Source organism: Antechinus flavipes, chromosome 6 (genome assembly GCF_016432865.1).
Source record: "Antechinus flavipes isolate AdamAnt ecotype Samford, QLD, Australia chromosome 6, AdamAnt_v2, whole genome shotgun sequence".
In the NCBI taxonomy this organism is placed as follows: domain Eukaryota; kingdom Metazoa; phylum Chordata; class Mammalia; order Dasyuromorphia; family Dasyuridae; genus Antechinus; species Antechinus flavipes.
Window position 1 is genome coordinate 151,067,891 of NC_067403.1, and position 27,891 is coordinate 151,095,781.

General features: G+C 35.6%; 1 protein-coding gene across 2 annotated transcripts; it reads right to left on the bottom strand.

Moving 5' to 3' along the window:
- Nucleotides 1-326: 326 nt before the first annotated feature.
- Nucleotides 327-27,073, bottom strand: LOC127541241 (all-trans-retinol dehydrogenase [NAD(+)] ADH7-like). Of its 2 annotated transcripts, none has more exons than XM_051966474.1 (9): nucleotides 27,053-27,073; nucleotides 18,615-18,716; nucleotides 14,447-14,585; nucleotides 12,936-13,023; nucleotides 12,621-12,837; nucleotides 9,125-9,385; nucleotides 6,575-6,710; nucleotides 2,566-2,704; nucleotides 327-509 (listed from the first exon to the last, which is right to left on the bottom strand). In XM_051966474.1, the coding sequence occupies exons 1-9, from the start codon at nucleotides 27,056-27,058 to the stop codon at nucleotides 485-487; spliced, it is 1,113 nt and encodes a 370-aa protein (XP_051822434.1). In that variant the 5' UTR covers nucleotides 27,059-27,073; the 3' UTR covers nucleotides 327-484. The 2 variants fall into 2 exon arrangements, with proteins under 2 accessions (XP_051822434.1, XP_051822435.1); XM_051966475.1 differs by lacking the exon at nucleotides 27,053-27,073 and adding an exon at nucleotides 23,931-24,036.
- Nucleotides 27,074-27,891: the final 818 nt, after the last annotated feature.

Sequence of the window (27,891 nt, forward strand, 5' to 3'; positions counted from 1 at the left end):
ATATAAAAGGAAAAAAGAAAGGAGAAATCAGGTCTAGGTTTTCTGTGGAGTAAATATGGCTTGAAAAGTCTTCCCAGTGCTTCATTTTAGCACTATCCCACTCCATTCAATGACTAGCTTGAAAATAGGTGATGGGAATCCTGATCCCAATTCTTGAATAATCTTAAAACTTTTATTACTTTTTATCCAAGAATCTGGTATTTCACTTAAAATTCCTATTTCAGTCAGAAGCAGTGAATGTATGTCTATTTTCTACAAATTAAAAAAATAACAACATGAATACTCTGCTACTATCCCAGATAAATTAAATGGTGTCAAAGACAATGTTAATCACAATTTATTTATTCCAAGGTACTCAATTTCTGTTTTGTATTCAACCCATATAAGATTGCACACATATTCCATCATAATTATAGGAAAGCAAAATATACGACAAAGAGCCAGCTGCTGATAGATCCACGTATACCTCCTGCCTCTTTGGAGCTCACATCAGAAGCACTGTTCGAATGCTGAAATAGAAGATGTCAAATGTTGTTAATGTCTTGTTTCTATATCTTTTAATAAAAAGAACTTAGTACCAAGTCCTGATTAAAAGATTAAAATAGTAAAGCAAGAAGGAACTCAAAGTCATCTATGACACATAAATCCTTTACCCAAAAGTTTTAGAGTGGATTAATTTCTATAAGGCAAGTACCTGTGAAAATATCATACTTAATTTCCCATGCAGAAGAATATATATATAACATAGATAGTAAGTGTAGTATTTCTTTAAATAAAGGAGGGATCTGGAAGATCAACTAGTAAAGCCCAGTGAGAAACTTTAGAAGTCTGAGAGATGCAGGGGGTGAATCCTGATGCCATTTTTCCTAGTCTCCAGATCTGTAAAAAGGGATGTATTTTAGATCCAAAACCAGGGCTCAGTTTTCACACATAGAAAGTGAAAGGTTTAGAATAAATGAGCTCTAGAGTCTGTCCAAAATCTAAATCTACTACTCATGAGCCTTTGCTCCCAGGAAAACACAATGTACAGCTGCTCTTGCAAAGAGGAAGAATTGAGACAGAGCAATAAATTTTTCTCATAAAAATTGTTTTCTTCTTCTCTCATTCAAATAAGAGATTATAGTCTCCTACGAGAGATGCCATTAAATATAAGTGGAATGTTGATATTCAAAATGGGAACTTTTGCCTCCAGAATTGCTGGCTTTTACCTAAAGTAGAAAGATCAAACTCAGCCACTTCTCTGGTTTTCTAGAGCCTTATTTCTATTCTGTAAAATGAAGGGATTGGGAAAAGATGCTAAACTGTGCATACCATTTGATCCAGTGCTACTTCTGCTAAGTCTGCATTCAAGGAGAGGAAAAGAGTCCTCATGTACAGAGTATTTATAGTAGCACTTATTGTAGTGGCAAAGAATTGAGAATAAAATGGGAGCTCATTAATTGGGTAATGGTTGAGTAAGTTAGGGTATATGAATATTATAGAATAACAGTATAATGTAAGAAAAAGTGAAGGGGATGGTCTCAGAGAAATTTTGGGAGACTTTTATGAAGTGAAATGTAGCAGAATGAGCAGAACCAAGAAAATAATTGGTAACATTAATATTGTAAAAACAGTTTTAAAGACTTAAAAACTGGGATCAATATAATTCTAGAACACTCATAAAGAAACATGAGATGCAGGGTAAAAAACTCAAGAATTTTTTGATTCAATGATTGAGACAAAATTTTTGGATATGGCCATAGAAATCTTTTGATTGACCCTACATATTTGTTACAAGAATTTTGTTTTACTTTTCTTTTTTCAATTGAGAAGAGATTAAAAGGACAAAAAGGAAATTTGAGTCAATTTTTAAAAATTTAAATAAAATCCGAGTCATTTACATTCAAATCATTTGCATCCTTGTTCACTTTCATCTTCTGGGGAAGTTAGGTGGTGCAGTGGATAGAGCACCATCCATGAAGTCAGGAGGACCTGAGTTCAAGTCTGACCTCAGATATTTAACACTTCCTAGCTGTGTGACCCTGAGCACTTAACCCCAACTGCCTCAGCAAAAAAATAAAAGGAAAATCACTTGCATCATCCTAGGAGTATCAGGGTACAATGTCAAGAATTCTTAGTTACTACAAATATCACAAGTTATCCCATAAGATCATGACTCAGAGACTTTAGCCATCTTCAAGGCCAACCTTATCAGAGACATGAAGTGACTCACCATTCATGAAGTCACATGATTATAAGGGGTAAGGTAAGACATTTGAATCCAGGTCATTTGACTTTATATTTGGCGTCCTTTTTACTACACTGAACCTAGCTGACATCATCAAAGTGACCTCCAATTTTGTTAAAGAAACAGAACTAATAGAACCAATGAATGAAAAAAAAATGTACAAATTACCAAGAAAATATAAATATGTATATATATTCATCTAGGATAAGGCAATATTAATCTCACAAAGATTTTTATATTTTTGAAATCTCAAATATCATGTGTATAGGATGATGAAACTTACAAAGATATATTATGCACACTGAATTTTTTGGTATGACCAACATTAAAATACTTACCTTTCTCCTTTGTAGAGTAAGTCAAATCCTTCCTTGATTTTATTAAAAGGCAAAACATGTGTTATTAACTCGTCCAAGTCAAATTTCTTTGCCATAAAATCAGACACTAGTTTTGGGAGATCATCTCTGCTTTTCCAACCTTAAAAAATTAAGTACCAATATATTATTATTTATACAATTTTTAAAAATCAGTAGGCAAACATTTATCAAGTGCTTAGTATGTGCCAGGCATGGTGATGGGGCACAATAGAAAGCAAAGAGTCTTTGCACAAAGACTAAACATTTCCATAGTCCTTCAAAACACAATGTGGATTGGCTTGCCTAGTTAGGATTTACAGGACTAAATGGATAAAAACTGCCCAGGTTGAGAAATTGTGTATGTATAGGGGTGCAGGAGTAGGAGGAAAGTTGCCATCTGCACTGGTTTTAAACCCAAGTGAATAGAATTAACAATCCATTGATCACTTAAGTATATTTCCCTAGACTTAACCTTTGAATGATATCTTTTTGAATAAAAAAAATCTAATGACATTCTTGGATTCTATAAAACATTTTTTTTTTTTGCAAGAAAAGAGTAAATTGGGGGCAGGGGCAGCCCAAGCTTTTTACTATCATATCCTTTACCAACTAACAAAAGTTTTATGCCATCCATGAAATCTCACTATACTGATCATGTCCTTAGGGAACTTAAGTAATGGAAAAATAGTTCATATCTATATAAATCTTTATAATTTGCAAATTTTTATATTAAAACAACTTGGTAAAATATATAGTTATTACACCTCCTTGCCCATATACTCACATTTTGTGATTCAATAACATTTTCCTATTTAGTGTTTCTCACAGGGGACACTCCATCTGGGTATTTTCCACTAGTCTTTTCCACCTAGAATACTTTTCCTCCTCCCCTCTGTTTCCTAGCTTCTTAATTTCTCAGCTAAGATCTCATATTCTGTGAGAAATCTTTCCTGATTCCCCTTCATGCTGTGCTTAATGCTACTTCCTTCCCTCTATTGACTACTTCCATTTAATATTCTGCATACATCTTGTTTATATAGAGAGGTTTTTCACAATATCTTCATTAGACTAGGAGGCAGGAACAATGTCTCAATGATGAAATGACCATTACTTGCTGGAAGTTTGGGAGTGGTCCAGCAGGAAACATAGCAACTTGAAACACTGATGGGAAGCAATTACTAAAGATATTGGCTGAGTACAAAACTATACAAATCTCTTAAGGGAGAAGACTATTCACTTTGGGCTTATTCTTTGTATTCAGGTGCAAATCCTTAAATTTTCAGTGATTAATAAAAACAAACAAAACTATTAATGTTTGAAGTTTGGAAACCCCATACCTACTGTAAGTAGTAGCTGGTGATTACCCTTTGGGCATATCATATACTAAATTTCCCAATTACCCAGGTGGGGATTTAAATCAGAGATCCTTGAAGTATAACCAGGACATTTTGTCTAGGGAAACTGAAGTATGTTGAATTTGTAAAATTCTCAAGGGCAGGGATGCCATAAATGTTTCACTTAACCATATATTGAACTCAGCAATGTCAGACCTTCAATAACATTTTCATGTATCTTACTTTCCCTTTTCTATTATTTTATCATTTGTTTCAAAGAAGTATAGAATTTTTTTTGACCTGGAAACTATTATAGAGTATTTACTAGGAGCAGAACTAAGAGAACAAAGTTCACAGTAACAAGATTATGTGATGACCAATTGTGGTGACTTGGATTCTTTTTAACAATGCAGTGATTCAAGGCAATTCCAGTAGAGTTGGGATGGAAAATGTCATCTGCATTCAGAAAGAGAATTATGGAGCCTGAATGTGGATCAAAGCATAGCATTTTCACCTTTTTTGTTGTTGTTTGTTGGTTTGTAGAAAAATTTGGCACTCAAAGTTTTCCCAAAATTAATGTTGAAAACTATCTTTGCATGTATTTGGAAAGATAAAATATTTTTTTTTAAAGCCAAAGTATTTACTAGAATCATAGAAGAGAAGATAATCGAGAGAAATAAGGAGAGGTGGTACATTTCATGGAAAAGAGATGGTGTTTTTAAAATGGTATATAACTTTGATCAGGAACCTAAGGACTTCACAATATTATCTGTTTCATGTTAAATTATATCTCCACTCAGTCTCCTTCTCTCTCCCCATCTCCTTGTCACCCCTTTTTTCACAAGCAACAAAATAAAGGTCAGTTTGTTCTGATCTATCAATGGCAACAGAATAAGAAAGTAAAAAAAAAAAAATGCTGTTGTTCAGGACAAAAGGCTGGTTTTGAGGACAGGGACTGATATTTATGAAAATGACAATGGCCACATTGCTTAACTTCTGTGACCTGCAATTGTATTATTTTTTTAAAAAAGAAAATAATGTCTGTGTTAGTTATATCATGGAATTGTTGTAAGGAAAATGATTCTGTAACTTTTAAACACTGAATTACTATTCAGTGACTTACTATTGTGAAGGTCAACTCATCTATCTTGGTATGAATCTACAACCTTTTGTAATTTCTTATTTACTCTAATTCAGGAACTGAAAATACTATTTAGTAGTCTAGGAAATATGTGTTCATTGCCCAGAATGATACAGCCTACTAGAATTTCCATATGTGTATAGAAATATAATTTAATATTATGGCATTATAAGAAATCATTACTATGGAGACTACAGAGAATCATGTTAAGACCCATATGAACTACTGCAAAATAAGCAAGAGCAATAAAACAATATGCAATGATAACAATGCAAATGAAAAGAATGCTTCCCATCCCACCCCAAATATACATAGACAGAAAGGAATGTTTTATAATTAAAATGCTTCAGCTTGTTCTAATAGACAGATGAGAAACCACAGTTCTCCTTTCTCTTTGTAGAGAACTATGTATGTTGAGGCAGCTAGATGGCTCAGTAGATAGAGTTCAGGGCTTGTGAGTTCAAATTTAACCTCAGACACATACTGGATGTGTGGCCTGGACAAGTAACTTAATCTTTGGAAAAGGAAATGGCAAACCACTCCAATATCTTTGCTAAGAAAACTCCACAGAACTGAGATCACAAAGAGTCAGGTACAGAGCTTTTTCTATAGTGTCAGACTTTTAAATATATTAATTTGGTGAACTTCTTCCCAACTCCCTTTATTTTTTCTTCTTTGCTACAGGAGGTAGCTCTATGGTTCTAGGCGTGTTAGAAGTGAAATTGAGATAAAAGAAATCAAATAAAAATTAGCCTAACCATTAATTATAGCCACAAAAACACTTTCTAGAGAAAATATGTCTATGAACTAACTCAAAATGAATTAAACCTTTTGAAAACTTGAATTGAGTGATGGTATTAAGACAATCAGTGGAAGAATTAGCTATTTCTCTCCCTGTTTTTCCTGCTCTAAATAGCTTTCTCTAAATATATATATATATATATATATATATATATATATATATATATATATATATATATATATAAAGAGAAAGAGAGAGAGAGAGAGAGAGAGAGAGAGAGAGAGAGAGAGAGAGAAAGAGAGGAGTTCTCTAAATATCTCAAAGAATTTCCTTTTCTTTTGGCAATGACATGCTTGTTAAAATATTATAACATTATAAGCTTTCTTTTACTTGGCAAAGGACATATGGGAATGTCAAGTCTCTTCTATTTCCAATATTCTTCTCATTCTAAAGCTGTCTCCATATCTGTGATCCCTCTTCTGTTTTGAGTTCCTTGCTCAAGACCACTATTCCAAAGGAGCCAATGCCATCCACACTCATTTCTCTCCTGACTATGAATTGTCCTTTACCCCTGCACTTCCCACTTCTCCTGTTTTCTTTTATGTGCTATTATTCCCCATTAGGATAGAAGCTACTTGAGAAAAAGGACTTTCTTTCCCCTTCTGTTCAGTTACATCTTCTTCTCTTCCCTTTCTTTCTTGTGTATATGGCCAATGCTCAGCACAATTTCTCACACATATTTGAATGAATACCTCCCATTTCTTGTGCACATACCTCCAAAAGCACATCCTTTCCAGGTGCGTCCAGTGAATAGCAGCATGGGATCGTAGGTGAGCATTTTAGATGATGGAGGAGCTCCTACCACCACACTAGTCCCATAGCTCATATGGCAGGAAGCCAGGGCATCAATCTGAAGTACAGTGAAAGAGAAAAATGTATTCCTTAAATTGTCTATCAGAATGGAAAAGGATCCATGCCTTATCCATAGCCATCGATGAGTTGTCTCCTAAATTAGGGAATCAACAAATTTCTTTTTGAAACTTACTATTTGTCAGACAGTGGGTTAAATGATTCCTGCTTTTTAGGATCTTACTTTCAAGTATAAGTGTAGAGGGGAGATGACATGTTCGCTTAAAGTATGAGAAGATCTAGAGAGCCAATAATTGAAAAAAATGTTAATTTTGTGGTGAGGAAGAGGTGCTAGCAACTGGGGTAACATGAAAAATGATGAATTTAAGCTGAGATTTTTGGAGAACTTGCATTTCTATGAAGTAGAAGCAAAGAGGAAGCTCATTCCAGGCATGAGGAATCATTTGTTAAAAAATTAAAGATGCCTCCACATGCTTACATAATTTTAATTTCTTATATAATGAAACCCATTTTAAATATTGTATAGGCCCTGAAGTTCTTGGTCTTCCTGCTATAAACATTTTCTCCCTGAAGGAAGGAAACAGAACTTAGAGTCATAGAATTGCAGATTGAGAGCTAGAAAAGACTTTAGGATTCTTTGAGAATATGCCCCTCATTTTAAAGATGACGAGACTGATGTTTAGAGAGGTTAAGCAGCTCTCCTAAGGTCCCAAGGGAACATGTGGCAGAGCCAGCTTTTAAACTCAGGTATGGAAACTTTGATGGTTTTGCTAACTGAGTTGGGATTTTTTTTTTCTATTTCTCTTCTCAGTACTTCCAACATTTCTCAAACAAGTTCCATGAACCACACAGCCTAAGATGAATGAATAATAAAACAGTACTGAAAATCTTTGAGTCATTCTCTCTGTTGATTTTTCATGAAAGATTTAAAAAGTAATAGGAAACATGTGCACTGGAAAAGAAATTTCCTGTTTCTTATAAACTGAGATTAATATAGGTCATTCCTGAGTATTAGCTCCTTTTCTCTTCCTCCCTTCCTTCCTTCCTCCCTCCCTTCCTTTTTTTCTTCCTCCTTCCTTTCCTTCTTTCCTCCTCTTTTTTCTTCCCTCCTCTCTTTTCTTCTTCCTCTCTCTCTCTTTCTGTCTTTCTTTTTCTCTTTCTCTGTCTCTGTCGTCTGTCTCTCTTTCTTTCTGCCTCTTTCTCTATGTTTCTCTCTTTTTCTGCCTCTCTCTCTCATCCCTCTCTCCAAGGTATTTGCCAAAACTAAGTTACTGAGCTTACTAATGCAGTTGTTCTCAGCATTTCCTGAGATTATGCAGTTGTTTAAATTTATTTTGACTCCTAATGATACCTACTGCAAATAAATTACTACTGTAAAAGTTTAATTAAGCATGCCATCAATTATCCTCACAATAAATCTAAATGGTATTAGGTAAGAATTGAAGCAAAGTCCATTAAGGACAGGCAAGCATCATTAATTAGGAGTTACTTACACCAAGTCACTGAAGAGCATCAACAGTGAGATTGTAAAATGGTTTCCTATCCAACAGTGATTGCCAGGGACTTTGGCTCAGCCCCTCTAAATTCCTCTCTTTCCTACAAACATCATCTTTGCTTGGGCCATCATTAAAACCCCTTAATTAAATTTGGGAACTTACTGAGAAACTTGGAGAATGGGGTTTCAATCCTTGCTTGGTAATCTGAGGTCAGGGTGCTTGAGCTAATCTGAAAGTCCCTTTGCCAAGGCTGATTTACACATCAACAAGCAGAAATCCCAGATGGGGAGAGTGAGGAGTGAAAGGGCAAGGATTCCTTGGGAACATGTAACCACCAAGATGGCCCCTGGCTCCATTTTTCCTTTCCTGTGCTCTTCAGGGAGATCAGTGGGGCAGATTAAACTCTTTCAAGTCAAATGAATGGACTTCTTTTCTTCTCATTAGACAGCTGGATGGGACAATGGATAAATTGCTGGGCCTGAAGTGCAGAAGATTTGATTTCAAATCTGGACTAAAATGCTTACTAGCTGTGCGACCCAGGGAAAATTCTCATCTGTCAAATGTGAATGAGAATAACACCTTCCTGCTAGGATGAAGTCTTTTGAAAATTAATTGTGCTGGGCCTTGAGTCAGCCTGACATTTATTAGACAAATCACTTAACCTGTTTGCCTCAGTTTCCTCATCTATAAAACAGGTATGAAATAGCATCTACTTCCTAGCAGTGTTGTGAGGATTAAATGACATAATAATTGTTAAGTGTTTAACATAGTACAGAGAAAGAGTCAAAAAGAAAGAGAAACAGACAACAGAGACAGATAAAGAGAAAAAGAAAGACAGAAAGGACTTTTTAAATTAATCAAATTATTGAAAGGTAAAGTCTATCATTGCTCAACTTTGACCTGAGGTTGACCATTTAGCTGAGCCCCTCCAAATCTTCCATTCTTGCTGACGACTTACCATGGTTTCAAGGCGCCCAACAACTTCAAAGGTATACCCGACAGAATTGTTAGTCATTTCACTCAGTACTTCATTGATGGGCTTTGTGTAGTCCTTAGGGTTGATGCACTCAGTGGCTCCTACAGACTTGGCTTTATCAAATTTGTCTTTGTTAAGATCAATTCCAATGATCCTGGAAGCACCAGCTGCTTTACAGCCCATAATAACTGAGAGACCAACTCCTCCCAGCCCAAAGACAGCACAGGTAGATCCAGGAGTGACCTATGGTGATGAAAAAAGATGAAACTTTAGAAATTAATGATTGTATCAATAAAAGCAAGGTTGTACTGTGAATATTAAGAAACATGAAACTTAGAGCAAACCAGCTTATAGCAACTAGTAAACTGATTCTAATAGTGATATTTTCACAGGATTAAAAACATAGACAATTCAGATATTAGAGATGGAGCAATCTACATTCTATCTGCCACCTCAAAAATTGTCATGAAAGGAAACACATGTAGGTACTTATGGAGGAAGAAGAATTCATAACCATATCATTACTACAAGAACCTTACTTAAATCTCCATCAGATATTCCTTGATTCTTCTCTCCCAATGTCTCCTTTATTCTGTTCCACCCAAGTCTTTATGCTTACTCTGAATATATTATTTCCTTTTATAGAAGGTAAACTTGTTTAGGACAGGGATGTTTCAATTGTTCTTTTTAAATTCCCAGGACCTAAATCAATGCCTGGAACACAGTAGACCTTTAATGGATGCTTGTTGATTAATTGTTTGACTTCTGCTTATTGACCATATTTCACTGAAGCCATGAACTCAACAATAATGGTAGTACAATGGTGTAAATCACAGCATAACTATAATTGATTATTCTGTCAGATTCTTGCTCATATCTTATCATTGAGTCTGTATGGAAAAATCTATCCAATGCCCCAAAGGACATTATCTGGGTCTCTTTACATTCAGTGGAAACCACTACATCCCTTCAGCTATCTGTAATCAACATTTCTCACCATGGAACTGACCTACTTTCTTTACCAGTCATACATTTTCTCAGTGATATCTTTGTACACAGTATTGGACACAAATGAACAAAAAATTCAAATATAACCAAGATTAATTAAGCATCAACTACATGGAAGGCAACAAAGAGTTTAGGAAAATGGAAAGCAAAGGAATTGTATTCATTTTGAAACTAGAATAGATTATTCTTGAGTTATTCTAGCATGATGTTCAAACCTGTTAAGAAATGACTAGTCATTAACATCAGATCATCCATAAAAGATAGTTCTGAAGGAAGTAATTAGTGGAGATGTAGAACCAAAAATTTTGAAAACACCTCCAGAGAAATCTGTTAATTGTAAAAAATCTTAATCATATCAATGTACCTTGAGAACATTTTGAAACACAATCATACTTCAGAAATAATTTTTTGCTGGCATAGTCTGGATCATTAGCTGGATCATTAACTATAGAAAATGTGCTGAGATACCCACAAAATACAGTTCTTTTAGACCTCTTTCCCAAAGAGCAACCAGGTCAAGACTCCAGTTCAGTAGATTACATACTGCCTACTATCATTTACTTCAATGTTCTACTTCATTAATATGCTTCACAGGTGCAATATAACATTATTATTTAAAGGTATTGGGGAAGAGAAGACCCATCTGAATTAGAGGAAAATAACAATTACAGAGTATTTTAAAACAATATAGTTCCATTGTGTTGTAGGAGAAATGTCTTAAAACCCTACCAATGTAAACTAGGCTAGTTATTCCTTAAAAGACATTTAAAGTGTCTTTAAGAATTAATTAATTCAAGTTATCAAACAGTGCATACCCTTTGATCTAGCAGCATTTCTATTGGGATTATATATATCCCAAAGAGATCTTTTTTCTTATTATTATAGCTTTTTATTGACAAAACATATGCATGGGTGATTTTTCAACACTGACCCTTGCAAACATATAAGGGAGTTACGCAGGGGTCAACGTTGGAAAAATTATCCATGCATGTGCTTTGTGAATAAAAAGCTTTAATAAAAAAATAAAAATAAAATAAAAAATAATAATTAATTCAGGATATGAAGCCTGACGTAGATTCTTGGAGTCCTACAGAAAACATAGAATAAAGAAGGAGTAAAAAGTCACCAGCTCTTCCCTCATGCTTTTTATTGACAAAATGAATGTAAGAAGAAAGCTACATCCAACTGAACCAAAGCTATATCCTTGAGAAACAGTTTTTCCCTGCTGGGGATAAATAAATCTCTTTTTGTTAACTGTTGGATGTTTTTAGATGTTGACTTCTTTCTTAAAACTGGGCAGTTTATTGTGAAGGGCCCCAGAGGAATAGAACATCCAAAAAGAGATTTCAGCTAAAATAATGCTGAGTCCAGTGTCCTTGGGAAGAAAAAGAAAATAAAAGCTCCAAGCTGACAAATATTGGGAAAAGAACTTACCATACTTTGTAACAATTGTAGTCATGAGCATAACATGACCAAAGGCCATGGTAATTGCTAAGGATGCTTATATATTCTTATATATGCATGCTTGTTTCCTCTTTAAAATGATTATTGGAGATATTGGATCACTTGTTGAAATGAGAATTTTCTTGGGTGAAAAATAGAACCAAAGAGTGCTTATGAGTCTAGGCATGACTTGTGCTATTTCTTAAGCCTCCAAAGTTGATCTAATTCACGGTGATATCAAATTTGTATCAAATTCAGCTGCCCTCATCTAATAGGCCACAAGACTACAGGAAATAAAGAAAATCAAATAGAAAAATTTTGGATGACATTTATGTTTCTAAGGAAGGCACAGAAAAATAAGTTTAAAAGGTTGTCCAGATGCCAAAAGCAATACCCTTAGTATTTAACATTTATTCAAATGTTATAAAGGTTTTTTTTGCTAGAATAAACAAAAACAAAAAATAAAATCCAGTATCAGCCACTTCTCACCTGAACTTGAGGTAGTAAGTACTTTTTTTGTGTTGTGCTTTACTTACTACTTTCAAGTTCAGCCAGTTCAATTTTGTAATGTTCTGAATGACATCATTCCTCTCATTTCATACTTCCTGGTAAGGAGGCATGCTTCTTGCTGCCATTTCCTAATTAAACTATGAATACCCACTGATGCTGCACAAAAACAAACACAGAAGTATTTGTATAATGAGGACATCCCCAAAGTGATGTTTCTTGGTGCCTTTAGGTTCACTCTTGAATCAAACAAACTTGAATCCACAAACTCCTTTCCTAAACCATTCCTAAAGCCAAAATTATCTCTCAACGAAGAATAACAATTTCAAATTGTCTAATATCTTTATATTTGTGGAAACAAAGGCATTTCGATGATTAGCTGGATATTTCAACGTTCAGATGTCTAATATTGTACAGATAGTAACTAAATGATAAAAAAAAAAAACACCTTATCTTTTGAAACTTTTAACATCTGCTCAAAGAAAGCATCTTCCATGAACTACATCATGAACATTCTTACCTGGGCAGTTTTCATTGCAGCCCCGTAGCCGGTGGAGAATCCACAGCCAATTAAACACACCTTCTCCAGGGGAGCAGCAGCATCGATTTTAGCCACTGAACTCTCCTCCACCACTGTGTATTCAGAGAAGGTACTGGTGGTCAAGTAGTGGTATACGGGCTTCCCTTTGCAGGTAAATCTGCTTGTGCCATCAGACAATACTCCCTTACCGGTAACACTATTCAATACATTAAAGACTACAGTAAGTAAATGCGGCTTAAATGTTAATTAGTAATGAAAAAATTAAAATGAAGTCTCAGTAGAAATGTTACTCACTCAGTCTTCACACACCAATTGCCTTTAGGATTCATGCATGTGGGACATTTTCCACACTGTGGCAGACAGAGTGGGAGGACTTTATCTCCTGGAAAAAATTATGTGAAACATTGTTTAAGAACCATCTTTTAAAATAGCCAAATTAATTAAGATTTTGGGGGCATTCGCCATATGCTTGGCATCCATCTTAGGTGCTTGAGGATTGTGTGTATGTTTGGGTTGATATAAAGAAGTATATAATGTAGGCTATGTTTTTTTTTAAGTTTGGAATAAAGTAAATAAAATTTAGGGAAGCAGCAGAATTGGTATTTAATACTCAGGCCCACTGACTCTAAATTTAATCCTCTGAATTACATAGCCCTGTTTATTCAATAGAACAAAGCAAATAAATATATGCATAAATGTCAGTTACCTAAAATGATCTCTCTGTGTTTGTATTCGTGTGTATTTGTATATGGTGTGCATGTATATGCATATATATGAATTTATTAAATGGCAATATTTTCTAAACAATGCTTTAATAACTAAATAATGCTTTAATAGCTTAATCAGCAAAATAATAAAATATATTCAAATAGATATTGATAGATAAATACAGATAGATTTTTAAAAAAAGAAACCACACTCTGAGCACCTGAAATTACAATTTAACGTAAGTTGGGAGAATAGCTTGAACCATTAGAGAAAACTATTTTTTTTATTAAAGCTTTTTATTTTCAAAATGCATGAATAATTTTTCAACATTGACCCTTGCAAATCCTTGTGTTCCAAATTTCTTCTTCCACTCCTTCCCCTAGATGGCAAGCAATCCAATATATGTTAAACATCTTAAAAATATATGTTAAATCCAATATATGTATTCGTGTTTATACAATTATCTTGTTGCACAAGAAAAATCAGACCAAAAAGGGAAAAAAAAATGAGAAAGAAAACAAAATGCAAGCAGCAACAACAAAGAGTGAAAATGCTATGTTGTGATCCAGACTCAGTTCCCATAGTCCTCTCTGGGTGTAGATGGTTCACTTCATCACAAGATCATTGGAACTGGCCTCAATCACCTCCTTGTTGAAAAGAGCCACGTCCATCAGAATTGATCATTGTATAATCTTGTTGTTGACGTGTACAATGATTTCCTTGTTCTACTCATTTCACTCAGCATCAATTCAAGTAAGTCTTGAGAAAACTATTTTACAACTTACATTTTTAGAAAGTTTTAGATGATTAATTACCTGCATAGAGTCACACAGCAAATATATACTAATGACAGGATATAAATTCATGACATCATAACACAGGATAAGGTTTTTAAATGCATAAAAGAAAATATATATAGGATTACAAAGGAAACTAATTATATTGAAATACAATTTCATGAGCAATCTTTTTTATTTTATTATGTTATGGCAATTCTTGTTTTGTTCCACAACTTAATAAAGAAAAAAAGAAATAGTTATTAAAAATTGTTTTTGAAAAAAGAAACTCAGTACCAGAGTTAAAAACCTCTGTCTCACCTGGTTTCACAGTAGTGACTCCTTCTCCAATACTCTCTACAATCCCAGCTGCTTCATGTCCCACAATTACTGGAAATCTAGCAGGCATTGCTCCAGTGATCGCATGGTCATCTGTACGACAGATCCCCGTGGCCACGATCTGCAAGGAAAGAGAAAGATGATTGAATCTGTAGATAACAGGACATCCTGGATGGGGTTTACTTAGATCATTCTTAAGTGAAATACAGTTTATATTTAAAGACAATCCTCTCGTACACACACACACACACACACACACACACACACACACACACACACACATATCAGTGCTTTCCATTGAGTTGGGTGCTTTGCCAACTCTAAAGTTCTTGTCCTGAGGGTGCTTTCATCATGAAGGAATATGACCCAACAGGGTGGGGATATGATATATGACATGACATACAGTGCTCAAATGGAGGAACCAGCCAAGGTGTGAGCATCTCATTAAAGATCTACATAATTTGGATTTTTTTTTTTTTTAGCTTTATCTCACATAACATTTTCCCCTGGGTTTGATCTCAAAGTCACAAGAAAGTGAGCTTTTTTTGAAGCCTTTACCTGTGATAATCATCCCCGTGATAGACATAAGGAACTGTTTGTTACAAGGATGACAAGCTGCAAAAGATTGTTTGATCTCAAACACAGTTTCAAGGTTATGGATTAGATAACTGAAGCATGAACCAGGGAAAGTAGCCAGCAAAAGAAATAAGAATGGTTTTAGGAAATTGGTTTTCACTCAAAGCACACAGAATTCCTAAATATTTTTTAAATAAGCAAAATAATATAAATTCATATGATTTATTTCAATTTATTTTTACTATAAAATGTAAATGTAAAGAATATATCTTATTATTTTATAAATTCCAATTCAACTAAATAAGAATTTGCTAAGATATCCAAGATAAAATGCTCAGTGCTAATGCAAATTTCTCAAGGAGCTTACATTCCACTGAGAGGAAATGAATAAATATAAATGAGTAAATACAAAAGAGTAAGTGAATATAAATTGCTTTGAAGTGAGAGGGAGATATAAAAGGTGATCAAGAAAGGTAGTACTTGAGCTGAGTCTTTAGGTGTCCTTAACAATCCTAAGAGAAGATGAGGAAGGAGAGTGATGTAGTTTCCTCTACAAATGCAAGGAGGTAGGAGATGTGATATTATGTAAAGAAAACGAAAACTAGATTTTCTTGAAGCTTCGACCCCCTTTACATACCATTGGATAATAAACTCCAGGTGCATTATATGGATCTTTACTAGGATAATTCACATCCCCTTTGTGTATTGCCCCTACTCCTCGCTGTCTCCTGCCCTAGACCTTCTTATCTTGACCCTTATCCTGTCAGGATTAAGTCCTGATCCTTTACTGGAATTATGGCTTGTCGTCTTCCCAGTGTCTCTGCACCCCTTATCTGCCCATTTCCCCTATGAGATTGCATACGTAGGTTATGTATTCTGTTTGTAAACCCTAGTTAGCTAAAATCCTATATAAGACCCCTGCCTTAGTTTATCTGGACCGATTTGCTTTGGACAAGAGTCCCATGTGGTCAGCTAGCTTAAACTCCTCATTAAAGATTAAAAAACAATCTCTGCTCGCTTCAGTTTCTCTGGCATTACAAACCATAGCATACATTAAAGGCAACAATGTGAAATCATTCTGGATTGATTATTTGGAGCCAGATTGTGAAGCGATTCAAATGTCAAGGAGAAGAATGTTGTGTTTTATCCTAAAGGCTAAAATTTCTTCAGTGACATGATCTGACTGAGTTTTTAGAAATATAAATTCAGCAATTCCTTGGGGGATGAACTAGATAATGGAGAAACTATATCAATAATGGGACTCTAGTAATTGTCAAAGTAGTAGATGAAGGAAGTCTGAATCATTATGTGGTATATGCAAATGGAGTGAAGGGAACAATTTTGTGGAAAGTTATTGAGAGAGAATTAAGACAGATAGAAATAGAAGCATGAAGAGGAAGGATGGTCTTAGAGCAGAGGGAGATAAGTTCAGATTTAGACAAGAGGTTAATCTGATACGCAAAATGAGAGTTCCGTGGACATTACAGGAACAGCACTCAAATACAAAATGAGAGTTAACAGAGTAAATGAATTTTCACATGATTTGCATACAGATTTGAATACAAATTGAGCACATGGGAGGTGAGGAGGAGGTTACAGTGAGAAGGGAGGAAAAAGCCCAGATCAGAGCCCTGATATAGAATAGAGCTCCTAGATACAAAGTGAGAAATGGATAATGAACATGCACAAAAGACTGAACAGGAGCAGTCAGAGAGGTAAAAGGAGAATCAGATGAAAGCCATGATTAGGAAAAACCAGTGTGAGAGGTGCTGAAAAGCTGGGTTTCCACAGTGTTGAAAGCCTCAAGGTTGTGTGGGATAGAATTGTGGGAGTTTAACAAAGATTAAGGTTCCACAGAAGAATTGAGTGATGAATAGACAGCTTGAGCAAATAAGGAATTAGGGAGCTAGGAAGATACAGGTGGATTCAGCCAATCAGAAGGACTCTTGTGGTTTTGAGAAAACCACAGATTTAAGACAATAACTGATCCAGCCCAAATTAGTTGGGGTCATTGCCGGCTTAATAGGCTAATTGAATAGTAAACAACACACCCCATAGGAGAAGTTTTCCCTTATTCCTGAACTGGGATGTATGATGGAGGTGGGGGGAGAACATATTTTGGGGAAACATGTGGTGGGAGTATCAGAAATCTGGAAGGAATGGACCAATCTGTTCTCTGAAGGGAGGGACTGCGCCACCCTAGCAAGTATAAAGCTTCTCCTGATTCTGTGCTCAGGGCTCCTTCTTTCTGAAGAAGAGCAGAACTTGCTTCGGGCCAGAAGGGTTAAGATGACTCCTTATGATTCTTGTTAAATGAAATTTCCTCCGTTTCTGATTTTCAGTGTCAAGAATGTATTTCTAACACTAGGAAAAGAGAATGTATCCAGAATGTGGAGGTGGTCAGCAGTGTCAAATGCTATTGAGAAGTCAGAAAAGCTAGGGAGCGGAAATGACCCTTAGATTTATTGGTAAAGAAAATAATCACCTCTGAACAACTGAAAATCAATATTACAAAATCTTAACATACTTGGTGACAAGAGACACGAAAAAATAAATTCCTCCTACCCTCGACTCCTTTGCAGAGTTGGGGCCCCTCTGACAGTTGAGCATGGCATGTAAGATTGAATTTTTTTCATATATGGGTCTATTTTGCTAACTATTTTCTCTTGCTATTTTTCTTTTGAAGAATTCTTTGTAATAAGAAAGCTCTCTCGAAGGATGAGGAAAGGGAAACAGGAGAAAGCAAGGTATTTTAGAAAGAAAAAGGGTTATTAAAATCATTTGAAAATAGAGGAACAATAATGAAAAAGCTAGACGGTTTCTTTTTTAAGAAAACTGTACTGTGCTGGGGTCAGAGTAACAGGAGCTGAAATAGGCAGGAAATGAGGGGAAAAGAATCAACAATTTACTAACAGCTTGGCTCTGCGAGGGAGGAGAAATAAAATAAAAAGAGCTTGGGGAATAGCTTGGTCTAGTTTTAACTTTTAAAGGACTCAAAGTGGGAATGTTTGTAAATATCAGCTAAAAGGATGAGGAATGATAGGATAATGGGGCAGGAAATTCAAGTATAGAGGGCAGTGCAGTTATATTTCTAATGTCAATCAATAGGAAATATTTTATGGCTAGCTGAGTCGAGGACATTTTGCAAAAAACAACAGTAACAACAAAACTATTACTTTTCAGTATTATTAGGATGCTTGTTCAATAAATATTTATTAAGAGAAAGAAAGATGCCTTGGTCCAAGTTTCATGGATCAAGAGCAGGGCTGGGCAGGGAAGGGAGGGAAGGGGAAGAGAAGGGAAGAGAAAGGAAGAGAAGGAAGGAAAGGGAGGGGAAGGAGAGGGAAGAGAAGGGAAGGGAAGAAGAGGGGGAGAGGAAGGGAGGGAGAGGAGAGAGGAGGGAAGGGAAACGAAGGGAGGGGAAAGGAGAGGCGAAGGAAGGAAAAGGGAGGGGAGGGGAGGTTGCTGATCTGCTTTGGAAGAGAGACTTTCTTTTTTTTGACAATTCCCTATAAAACAGAAATCTCAGGCCTTCTCTTAAGAAAAAAAAAGTCCAAGTTAGCAGTATATGTACCTTAATTCGAACTTCATCAGCTTTTGGTGGGGCAACTTCCACTTCCTCAAGAGAAAAGGGTTGCTTCGGGCCCCATAATACAGCAGCTTTGCATTTAATCACCTAGGAAAAATAGCAAGAACATGTTCACATGACATATTTCTATATACCCATAAATATCGGCATCTAATGTAAGCATGGGAAACTCCACTGCAAGAAGGGAATGACTAAACAACTTGTGGTATGTGATTGTGATGGAACCATATGGTGCTATAAGAAATGAGCTCAATGATCTTAGAAAAACATGGATAGAATTGCATTAAATAATGAAAAGACATCATTGTATACAGTAATAATATTGTTTTAATAGCTTTGAGAAACTAAGTCATATTGACTATTATCAATAACCAAATTAATTACAAAGGACATATATGAAGGAAGATACTATCTACCTCCAGAAAAAATACTGATAAATAGATGTATAGGATTTTTCACACACACACACACACACACACACACACACACACACACACACACACACATATAGGTGAATATGTCTTTGTGTGTGAGGGTATATATATATATATATATACACACACACACACACACATATTTGTGTCTTATGTAGCCATCTCTAGAGTGGGGAAGAGGGAAGAAAAAAGGGAAAAAAAGAAATTTACATGGTAACTTTATTATATATTTAAAAGGAACATCAAGTTGTAAGTCATAGATTTGGATGTTATATATAGTCATCTTTTTATTATTATAACACTATGTTATGGAAGTGCTTATTTTATTTCATAAATAAATAATTTCTTTTTTAAAGCACTCTAAGCTCTTTTTTGTGGTAACAAAAATTGGAAAATGAAAAGAGAATTTTGGAGTAGCTGAATAAATTATAGTATATGAAAGTTATGGAATATTATTGTTCTATAAAAAATGTTAAACAGGCTGATTTTAGAACCAGGAAAACATACACAACATTAGCAAGATTGTACAATGATCAACTATGATAGACGTGGTTCTTCTCAGTAATTCAGTGATCCAAGGCAATCCCAATAAATTTTGGATGGAAAAAACCATCGGCAACCAGAGAGAACTATGGAGACTGAATGTAAATCAATACATGGTATGTTCACTTTTTTTTTTCTTTCTGTTTTTTTCCTCTTGGTTTTTCACTTTTATTCTGATTTTTCTTTCCCAACATGATTCACATGGAAATAGATAAAAGATGAATGTACATATATAACCAAAAAAAAAGTTTTACATGTAACTGGAGAAAATAAAATTAAAAAAAAGAAAAAGAAACATTCAATCAGGGTGGGTTGTCCAGCATAACCTTCCTCAAGACTGGAACTTTTCCCATCATTTGCACGTTTGAGATACAGAATAACTACATTTGTAGAAATACATGGCTGTTTGAAGGCTGGAGACATTGGCATGAAAAGCAATGGAAGAAAGGAGAATTGACCTCATAACTTTCAGTATAACCATGGGCTCAGAAGTAGAGGAAAGAAAGAGACTGAAAATCAGAAACAGCTTAGAACTGTTGAATATGGAGCAATCTCCCTGGTGGCAGCTTCTAAGTACAAAGGATTCACCCCATCCATGTCCCCACAGAGCATTTCCTCCCTTCTTTGTGTCCCATTAGCTGACATAGTATTTCAACAATTAGGGATTCGGTTGGGTTAAGGAGAAACTTATTTTTAAAATGCAAATATTGTCAAGCACTAATATATTAGGGTTGTTTAATCAACAAACATTTATTAAGTGCCTATCATGTGCTACATGCTGTGTTAAGGGCTAGAGATAGAAATAAGAAAAAAAAAAAAAGTAGGTCTCTGCCCTTTACAAGAAGAAAACAGAAAATACCCATTACTGGTGTGTGGTGAAAAAAGTCAGAAAAGTTAAAGCATAATGCTGCCACATGAGAAATAAGGACAGTTCTGAACTTTTCCCCCTCTTTAAATGGAAGGTTAAAAGTTTATAGCGCCGTTCCACAATAAGAGGAAGAGAGAATGATGGTGGGGTGCCCAAGGCTGATGGGATCTTGCATAATGAGATTTTCCCCTCTGAGCTTCCTGGGCAAAAGTCAGAGAAGCCCCAAGACAGTGCAATAAGGTGAATTCTCTCAATCAGCTTTCTTGCCTCCCAACTTCCAGCAAAGGTCAGCACCCTTGGAGGAACTGGGCTTTTGCGTGCAGAATGTTAACAGCTATCTTTGCACCCTGGTACCTTTTTGTAGTAAAGGATGGTCCAAGTGGGTTACTGTGTGGGAGACACAAGGGCAGCAGTATGAGAGAATTAGTGATTGAAGTCTTACTGAGAGGTGATTTAGGAGAAAGAAGGAGTCTGAAACTGAGGCAGGAAGAAGCTTTGCCTACTTTGGAATTTTAGCAAAGCCAACCCTGCCTCTTGGGGTATGGAAAAGACCCTGGCAGAGGCTCTCAGGAAAGTGAGGGTTATCACACTATTTGAAGCAAGCAAGCTGGCTGATGTCAGAGTCAACAGTCAGTCACTTAGTGCTCATTCTTCCTAGTTCTTGAGGTGCTGGGGTATGTGCTGCTGGTAGATGCCTGAATCCCTGCTCATCATCTTCAGCCATTTTTCTAGTCCTTCTATTTCCTCATCCGCTTCAATAAGGACTTCTATTTGTCCCTGGTCTTAGTGATATTTGTGCCCATGAAGGTTATGGGGTGTATTAAGACACAAGATGTGCTGAGTGGACTACAAGACGATACATTCCTGGAAGAAAAGAATTAAGGGAAAATGGCAGGTGCATTAAGGGATGCTTAGGTCTAGTTTTAGGGCCTTTAGAATTAATTTTCACATAGAAGGGAACGACCAGGAAATTCTGGACTGCAAAGGGAAAGAAATGAACAAAAATAAATGAAAAACAACCCTTCAAAATCCAAAGCATCTGTAGAGAGATTTCCCCAAAAATAAAAGAGTGGAAAGAGAAAGCAGAAGGGATGAGACATCCATGCTAGATCCACCTTAGCAACAGGTGGGAAAATGTAGAAAAGTCATATGGAGGATCTGCCTAAACATTCCTCATGAAAGAAAGTGTCAGAGCAGCCACTATGGCTTGCTTTCCATGCTGGTCCCAATGGAGCTAACTCCATAGTTCCTTTTCTGAAAGGTGAGAAGCCTTGCTGCCTGTGCCCTGGAAAAATATCTTATTGGCTTGTATGTAACCCTGGGTAGACAAAGTTTAAGATTAGATGAGATTTAAGGGCCATCAGGAGATCTGATCATAAATTCATAGACTTTAGGTTAGTAATTCATTCAAAAAAGATGGTATTCAGAAGAGCTTAAATTAATTCATGAAAACTAGCATAGGAGGTAAGGGTGCAGTTACCAGATTCATATAATCTTTACATTAATCAGCTAGTCTCAAAATTAACCAAATGCATCTAAGGGAATTAAGACTTTAGTAATAATGGTGAAAAATAATGGAAACCATCCTCCCATCAAATTCATTCTCAACATTTCAAACACTAATGTTCAGTATATATTAGCTAATATATCTGCATGGCATAAAAAGAATTTAGGAAGAAAAAATAAGTTAGTTTTTCAAATAATAGATCCATGTCAAAATGAGAATATAATCGGCTTACTAAATTGGTTGTACTTCAGTTACAACTTTGGTTCTATAAATGGGTATTTTAACTGATGCATAAAAAGTTATTTGGTCCTTTGAGGTATTCTTTGTTCTTGTCCTTCTAGATCTTTTCCAGGGGTCCTCAAACTTTTTAAATAGGGGGCCAGTTCACTGTCCCTCAGACTGTTGGAGGGCCAGACTATAGTAAAAACAAAAACTCTGTTTTGTGGGCCTTTAAATAAAGAAACTTTATAGCCCTGGGTGAAGGGGATAATCGTCCTCAGCTGCAGCATCTGGCCCGCCGGCCGTAGTTTGAGGACCCCTGAGAGTTTAGGCCATTGTGCTAAAAGAAGCATATAAGGAAAATCTTTTTGACTTGAACCCAATCTCTGATATTTAAGCAACTTTTTCTTTTCAATTATATGAACTTGCAAGAAACAGTATAGAATGACAGAAAAACCATATTTCAGTTTAGAAAAAGCATTGGCCTGCTCTTAGAAAAATCACTTAAACTCCTTAAGTTGCTAACTTCTGAAGTGAGATAAATAGAATGTTATTGGTTTTACCTGATTGTTTTTAGAATTATATTTAATGGCTCAGAAAGCTTTGTAAACTTTAAAACTCTATCAGTGGTTCTCAACTTGGTGGTTTTTTTTACATTTCAATAACTGCATTTCAATATAATTATATTTTTATTTTTGTATTTTTATGTTATGCATTTAAAAACACCATTCTGAGAAGTCCATGGGCTTCATAGACTCCTAAAGAGTCCACCATACACACATGCTTCTCTCTTCTCTCACATGCTCAGTTATTTTTTTTGTTCACATAAACAAGTCTTTAATGAGAACCATCCTCACTTCTTATCCTCACATAGGTAATTGACAAAAATCATATCTTTAAGTAACCTCATGGGCATGCCCAGTCTTTTGGTGCTGTTATAGATTTAATTTCTACATTTTGCATAACATCACTTAACTGTATCAGAATACAACAGTCAGAGCAGAAGGTGTTAACATTCTAGTCAAAACTACTTAAAATATATTCCTTCAGCGACTGCCAAAGTCAGAAAGGACCATTTCTCCGTAATCATTCCACTTATAGTTCCCATTTTCATCCTGTAGCAATTAAATAGTTGTCTGCATGAGCAAACTTCTCCTGAAATTTCACTTCCCTAAATAAATAATTCAGATGCTAGAAGACTGCAGTTACCCTTCTTTCTTTTTTCTTTTTTTTTTTTTTCACCAGTTGATATACCTGGTTCCCCCAGTATTTAATGATGTTTTTTTTTTTTCTTGGAAGACATATTTCTTAGACTACCTGGTTGAATCTTATTGTTCAGTATTATAGTTTGTAGAATTCATATTTTCTTTTTTTTTTCTTTTTTCTTTTTTTAAAATAACTTTTTATTGATAGAACGCATGCCAGGGTTATTTTTTACAGCATTATCCCTTGCATTCACTTCTGTTCCGATTTTTCCCCTCCCTCCCTCCACCCCCTCCCCCAGGTGGCAAGCAGTCCTTTACATGTTAAATAGGTTACAGTATATCCTAGATACAATATATGTGTGCAGAACCGAACAGTTTTCTTGTTGCACAGGGAGAATTGGATTCAGAAGGTATAAATAACCGGGAAGAAAAACAAAATGCAAGCAGTTTATATTCATTTCCCAGTGTTCTTTCTTTTACCCTTCTTTCTAGTTTGTGATGAAAATACAGAAAAACTTTGCTTACTTTTCCCTCAGTGCTCATTCTGCTTCTTTGTTAGCTCTGGCTTTCAGTAGTCCTCTGACCAATGTCTCTACTCCCTTGTGTGTGAACTAGCATGTCTTTAGAAAAATATTCTATTTCAAAGCAACGCCTTCAAAAATATGACTCACAGCCCTCAAGACTTTTCTCTCAATATCTGGTGTCACCCCATGAACTATTGAAATTTTGCAAAGAAAGAAAGAAAAAAAAAACAACAACCAAGATTTAATGCATCTAAGGGAACTAAGATTTTAGTAATAATGGTGAAGAATAATGGAAATAATCTTTTTTTTTTCACTTTTGTAGCTACATGAAGCCAAAACAGTTTTTTTTTAAGTATCAAATGTTGAGAGAAGTTTCCTCTTGTTATGTTGTAGTCATTCACCTCAAGCTCCCATACACAGACTGTATGACATACATACATACATTCACACATATTTATATGTGTGTGTGTGTATATATATGTGTATGTATATATATACATACACATATATATGAACATAAGACTATAACATTTATTTACCAAATAGGAAAAGGGGATCATGTAGGGAAATCCTGCTCAACAAAGGATAATTAAAATGAGGAAAATATGAGCGTGATTATCCTCAGAATGGATCTGCTGTGTTTGGAGATGGTCGATTTCTTTTGACCATATTTTCAGAATTCCTTAGACCAATTCCCCTATTCTGTTCTTGATGAATATGTTTACTATTCTCTGGGAAGGGGGAATGGAGTTGAGATTGTACTTAACTCAGGAATGTGCTGTTGCCAATTCTGTTCTTCCTGTAACTTTATAAACATTTTCTACCTTGATTAGCTATTTGACCATTTCAGTATTCTTCTGAGCCTGTGACTTTTGACATGACAACCCTCAATGAGACATGATATAATTTTAGATCCTACCAAGTTTTTAAAACTGGGGAGTCAGCCAAAAAGATAAAATACTATTAAAGTCTCCACATTTGAACCTAATTAATAACACAAACAAAAATAACTAATATTTATCTAGCAGTTACTATGTGCATTGCACTGTGCTAAGTGTTTGAGGTGATTATCTCATTTGATCCTCACCACAGGAGGGTAGATGCTATTATTATTCCTACTTTACATGTGAGGAAACTGAGGTAAACAGGATTAAATGACTTGGTCAGGATATTATAGGTAGATTGGAACTCATCTATCTGACTCAGGTAGTATCTCTATTGTGCTACCTGAAATCAATTTCATTAACGTTGGGGAAAGATGGGATATTATGGAGGCTTATCTGGAATTTAGATGAGTTTGATCTAGCTCAGGCAGCTAGCTGGTGCAGTAGATGGAGTACCATACTTATAGTCCAGAAGACCCATTTTTCTGAATTCAAATTTGACCTCAGACACTTACTAGTTTTGTGACCTTGTACAAATCACTTAACCCTGTATGCCTCAGTTTCCTCACCAGTAAAAAAAAAAAAACTGGAGAAGGAAATGACAAACAACTCCAGTATTTTTTGCCAAATGGGGTCACAACGAGTCTACTATGTCTGAAAATGTCTGAAAAACAGCAGCTCAGGCTACCTCCACTAACTTAAGTTTCAGGAAACTTGTACTATTTCATTATATTCAATGTCACACATATTTATGTGACATATTGTGATCATACTAATGTATAAGCCAAGCTACATGGTCAAACTATGCTTTTAAAATGAAGGCACTCTAAGCCCAAAGTTTCTAGCAAGAAGAGAGAGGCAGAGAGAAAGACAGAGGCAGAGAGAGACAGATTCAGATAAAGAGAGGGCCAGAGAAATAACTACAAAGAGGTAAGGATCACTTTATGAACCTGGAAATACAAATTAATCTTAGCAACTGAAAGTTGTTTGTTCATGAGCAAAGGTTAGTATCAGCATGGGTGGTGTTGAATAAACAAAGCAAGATTTAATTGAGATATTTTCTGTTGACAAACTGACAAAGCTAACTAGTACAACTGACACATTAAGTCCAATATAAAAATGGGGAAGGATGGATGAATGCTAACAGAGACAATATTTAGTCTTTCTGCTGAATAATTCTATATTGTAATAATTTATACTCTTCTAAAGAAGAGTTCATAAACAGGAGAATGAATTAATAAGTAAAACAAAATTAAGACCTTAATATGTAAGAACAGTTGTACTAAATATTAGGAATACAAAAAGAAAAATCCGACAATCCTTAGTCTTAGAGAGGTAAACTTTTTAAAAATAATAACTTTTTATTTTCAAAATATATACAAAGAGAGTTTTCAACATTTACCCTTAAAAAACTTTCTGTTCCAAATTTTTCTTCTTTCCTTCCTTTCACCCCCTCCTATAGATAGCAGGGAAATGTTAAACCTGTGCAATTTTTTCTATACATACTTCCACATTTACCATTCTGCACAAGGAAAATCAGATCAAAAAGAGAAAAAATGAGGAAAAAAACAGGCAAACAATAACAAAAAAGGCGATAATACTATGTTGTTATCCACATTCAATCCCCATAGTCCTGTCTCTGGATATAGATGGCTTTCTCAATCATGTCTATTGACCTGAGTCTCCTCATTGTTGAAAAGAGCCACAGAGTTGATATCACTTTCTAAAGGGAGACAACTAGATGGGAGGTTTCAGCGGCAAGTCAGAAGGAAAGATCCCACGGTCCTTAGAGTGTAGAAATGAAGCATTTGGCAACGTCTCCTCATTCATATTCATATCACTTTCCATTGTACCATTTGACAGAGCAACATGACAAACAACTCCAGTATTTTTTGCCAAGAAAATCCCAAATGGGGTCACAAAGAGTCTACTATATCTGAAAATGTCTGAAAAACAGCAGCTCAGGCCACCTTCACTAAATTAAGTTTTAGGAAACTTATACGATTTCATTCTATATTCAATGTCACTCATATTTATGTAACATATTGTGATCATACTAATGTATAAACCAAGCTACATGGTCAAAATAAACTAGCTGCTTTTATGTGTGAGCAACTATGTTTTTTAAAATGAAGGCACTCTAAGCCCCAAGTTTCTTGCAAGGAGAAAGAGAGACAGAGGCCCTAGGTGGCAAGAGCTGGTGACCTTGCCCAGCCCTCCTCGCTTAAATCCAATTCACCTGCATGTCATGGTACACCTCCCTGATGTCCCCTTCAAGAAGGAAGCACAAACAGCAGAGAACCAACCACATCAATCCTGGGTGAATGTTTCTACCCAGCTCACTTTCCTGACTTCAGGAATTGGAAGGATTTATTGGTAACTTCATTTCCGCTTTCACTTTGGCCATTTGTGGTTATGTGCCGGAGAGAAAAGAATAAGTCGCCTGATGTTTCCAAGTTTGTGAAGGGCCTTGTATCATTCTAGGCACTCCCATAGGTCTTGTTTGCCTTAACCGTTGCCAAGAGCGAGTGCCCCATGTGTTCTTTGCATGTTGTCATTGTTTGCTTTTTAAAATTCCAGGTTAGTATTGTATTACGCCCTCAAAGCTTAGTGCAAAACTTTGTGTTCAAAGCCCAAGGATGCAAAGTCAGTGATACGCCTTTATAAGAAAAATAAAGATAATAAATCAATTTTGAGCTGGAATGTCTGCAGCTACTGTTGGCTGAGAATTGGGTGTTAACTAATCAGTGATTTGTTTTACCTGTTATATCTGCAAAAAGGAGGAAAGTATTTATAAAAGTCTTCCTGAATTTACTCTAGAAAGTGCTAAAGTAACTTTTCAAGTGTGTGATATGGGAATTGAGGAGAAAAGGGAAAAGCAGCTAAGTCTATGGCTAAATGAGATGCTTTTCACCTCTGCTTTTTTGTCCAAGATTGCCCACGCTGCTGCTTGTGCCATCTGGCTACAAAAATTGGCCAGTGATGCCCCACTGACTGCCTTATAAGGAGTTCCTGCTTGGACCTGAACTAGGGTCTCACCCTAACTCATTTCAATTTAACCACAGAACCAACAGAGTT

Coding starts and splice junctions, on each gene's coding strand:
- LOC127541241 (XM_051966475.1), bottom strand. Junction 14,586..18,614: donor CTGATGAAGTTCGAATTAAG/GTACATATACTG, acceptor CTTTCCTTGCAG/ATCGTGGCCACGGGGATCTG. Junction 2,705..6,574: donor GAAAGGATGTGCTTTTGGAG/GTATGTGCACAA, acceptor TAATTTTTTAAG/GTTGGAAAAGCAGAGATGAT.